This window comes from Octopus bimaculoides, chromosome 3 (genome assembly GCF_001194135.2).
Source record: "Octopus bimaculoides isolate UCB-OBI-ISO-001 chromosome 3, ASM119413v2, whole genome shotgun sequence".
Classification (NCBI taxonomy): domain Eukaryota; kingdom Metazoa; phylum Mollusca; class Cephalopoda; order Octopoda; family Octopodidae; genus Octopus; species Octopus bimaculoides.
The window spans coordinates 93,883,567-93,887,321 of NC_068983.1; the positions used below are offsets into that span (position 1 = coordinate 93,883,567).

Genomic DNA, 3,755 nt, shown 5'->3' on the forward strand with positions numbered 1-3,755 from the left:
TATATATATATATATATATATATATATTGATGATGATATATATAGTGGGCTTCTTTCAGTTTCAGTCTACCAAATCCACTCACAAGGCTTTGATTAGGTCAAGGCTATAGCAGAAGACACTTGCCCAAGGTGGCACATAGTGGGACTGAACTCAGAACCAAGCTTCTTACACACACAGCCATACTTGTACTTATGATATGGATTATTTCTTCCCAGAAGTAAAAATGGGTTTGTATAAGGCCAACACCCCTACCTAGAAAAAAAGCAAACTTGCAGAAGCACCAATGACAATTCAAAACCAGCACTACCTGGGAGAGGAAAGCCTTCCTTCAGGGACTTGCTGTGCAGCAAAATCTGCATGTGTATGTGTGTATATATATATATATATATATATACTGCTGTGTCTGTGGAGAGTCATTCTCTTTTAGTACCTTATAATTTAACACACTCACCAGTAAACTTTCCACTCATTTACTTATTTACTTTTCTAAAATTTTCATTGCATCTTGCAACCTTTTCAATAGTTGTTGGCTCTGTCCTTTATTCAAGCTGTGTTCTTTTTGTTTTTTTGTGCGCATGTGTGTGTGCATACACATGTATGTATGCATGCATGTATGTATGCATGCATGTATGTATGTGTATCTCCATATGTGTGGACGTGTGTTTTCATATGTGTCCTTGTGTGAAGTGAAGTGTGTGTGTATATGGTCATGTGTTTCAGTCTTCGTTTGTGTATGTGTGCTTGTCTATTCATATAATCTATGTACCTATCCATCTGTATGTCTATCTGTTTACTTTCATATCCATACATGTGCATATACATATACACACACATACATCCATCTATCTACATGACAGCCCACTAACTATTCTACCTGTATATAAATATAAACTGTGGCTATGGGGGAATGATTATCTACTACGTATATCTCTTATTTAGTACTCAGGATGTTTCATTTATGAGGACGTACTCCTGTATTTGTTTAAGTGTTGGGTCCTTTGGATGCTTGGATAGAATGCGGATGTCAAGTTGACCCAGGTTGCATCTATGTTGGTCCTGGCATACTGGTAGAGTATGGAGGACTGTTTTTTGTTGTCATATTGATATTGTTTCAAATTTCCATTTAGTCTTTCTGCAATGCTCCTAGATGCCTCCCCTATGTATGTCATGTTCATGTCTTTGAATTATAAGGAACTAAAAGAGAATGACTCTCCCCAATACATGAACTCGTATAAAGAATCTTGCAAACCAAAGCCAAAAAGGAAATATATATAAATGATAGGCGTGTTTCAGCTTACATCAATCAAATCCACTCACAAAGCTTTGATCTGCTCAGAGCTATAATAGAAGACATTTGCAGAAGGTACCATTTAGTGAGACAGAACGCAAAACCATGTGGTTAGAAACAAACTTCTTAACCACTTAACCACACAACCTCATACTTGTTACTGTTGTACTTCCAATGTTTAGGCTTGTTAATATTTCATACATTGTTAAGGTGGTGAACTGGCTGAATCATTAGCATACCAGGCAAGATGCTTAGTGGCATTTCATCTGTCTTAACATTCTGAGTTCAAATTTCACCGAGGTCAACTTTGCCTTTTATCCTTTAGGGGTCAATAAAATAGGTATCAACTATGTATTGGGGTGGGATGATGTAATCGATTTACCTCCTCCTCTGAAATTGCTGGCCTTGTGACAAAATTTGAAACCAATATTTTGTACATTGTTATGGTAGTAAGCTGATAAAATTGTTAGCATGCCAGGCAAAATGTTTTTCAGCATTTCAACCATCTTTACATTCTGAGTTCAAATTCTGCCAAAGTTCACTTTACCTTTCATCTTATTGGGATTGATAAAATAAGTACCAGTTGAGCACTGAGATCAATTTAATCAACTTACCTCCTCCCCAAAAATTACTAGCCTTGTGCCAAAATTTGTTGCTGTTTCTTTGTTGTTTTTTAATTTCTTTTCATTATTCACATCTTTCTTTCCAATATTATATTAGCCTTAATGTTCAAAATTTTAATTTTCATCTTACCAATATCTAGCTTTAGCTGCTGTGTTTGGCGCAATACCATTCCTTGGCACATACTGGGCTGCCGTACCAGCCGTGTTGGAGCTGTGGCTTGTAAATAGAGAAGGATTACAAGCCATTTTGCTGATTGTTGCTCATCTTCTGCCTACCTCTGTTGTTGATACAGCAATTTACAGTGAGATTAAAGGGTAAGCTTCCTTAGATACTTTTCTTACTACAAAATAAATATTCTTCTTCTCAAAATTTTATTTGTAAACACAAATTCTTTTGAAAGAATATTATGTAATTTCTTAAGATGTAATTACATTATAAAATTCATAAAATTAAATAATTTCATTTATTGAAATGTCAAAATTGAAATATCCTTATGGCAAATGAACTTTTATTTTAGGAATTTTATCAATTATTCTTGTTGCTGATGCATACCATCACATGTGAAGGCTTGTGGCTTAGTGGTTAGGGTATTAGGCTCATGATCATGAGTTCAATGCCCGGTGGTGCATTGTGTCCTTGAGCAAGGCACTTTATTTCATGTTGCTCGAGTACACTCAGCTGGCAAAAATAATTAGTATATGTATTTCAAAGGTCCAGCCTTGTCACATTTTGAGTCATGCTGAATCTCCCTGAGAACTATGTTTAAGGGTACATGTGTCTGTGAAGTGTTCAGCCACTTTTATGTTAATTTCACAAGCAGGTTGTTCTGTTGCTCAGATCAACTGGAACACCCATTGTTGTAACCATCACATACCATCACTAGTTTCCTCTGATTACATTTTGTTTCACTTAACTAAAAGTTATAATTTAATTATGATCCATGAAATTTGAAAAAAAAACTTAATATATAATCAAAGAAAGGTGATTTTTTTTAAAGGAAAACTAAAAATAGATAACTGCTGAGAATTGAATCTACAATTTCCAATGTCAATATTACATCATTCAGGAATTTCATTCCCTCCGTTAATTCACTTTCGCTTCATTTTGTAATGCCATTTGTGTCTGCATCTACAACTAGTGTAAACATTTCAATGCATTCTATACTCACTTCTTGATTCATCTACAAAGAAATAATTTAGCTCAATAACTATAATTATTATATCAGAAATTCTAATTATAATATCTTTGAATATTGTAAATTAATAAAAGAATATCTGCAAAAAGAGAGGAGAGAGCATTTGTTTTATTAAAAGTGCATATGTATGATTTTTTTATGATTCCTTTCATATAGATAACATCATTTTCCTTTTGTTATCAAACATCTATTCAAGCTGCAATTTTAACCTATTAACTTTGTAGTTGTTTTTGTTATCCTTACAACAACTCACACCAGAGATTTACTCTTTTTAGTTTATCATTCTTAAGATGTCTGTATTGATTTTGTATTCTGATAATGTTTCCTCTTTTTCACTTAATTTCTGATCAGGATCAATGATAAAATTGCAATCAATAAGTTCAGAAGATATATCTGGTTCTTCCTGCAGCATGAAAGCATGGTTCTGATTACCATTGTCATGTTCATGTTCTCTAATGTGAGCAGGAAGATTTGGGGGTGATATTTAATGATGGCACCCACATTAAAACAGTCTAAGAAAAATCTATAAAGAAAATATATGCTTAGAGATTTGATGCTGCTATGAAGTTTTTGTTCACATCAGAGAGCATCAAAACACCTTGTACATTTCTTCATGTTTTGACCTGGATTTCAAAGTATTTATCACG

The 3,755-nt window shown here is 33.9% G+C and overlaps 1 protein-coding gene across 6 annotated transcripts in view; it reads left to right on the forward strand.

Annotated features, from left to right (window-relative positions):
• Positions 1-3,755, forward strand: part of LOC106883961 (transmembrane protein 245) — a 503,944-nt gene that overhangs the window by 307,927 nt on the left and 192,262 nt on the right. For all 6 annotated transcript variants that reach the window (XM_052966323.1, XM_052966324.1, XM_052966327.1 and 3 more), the window contains one exon: positions 2,053-2,227. In XM_052966323.1, coding sequence (XP_052822283.1) covers positions 2,053-2,227 — 175 coding nt within the window. The remainder of the gene's footprint in view (positions 1-2,052; positions 2,228-3,755) is intronic.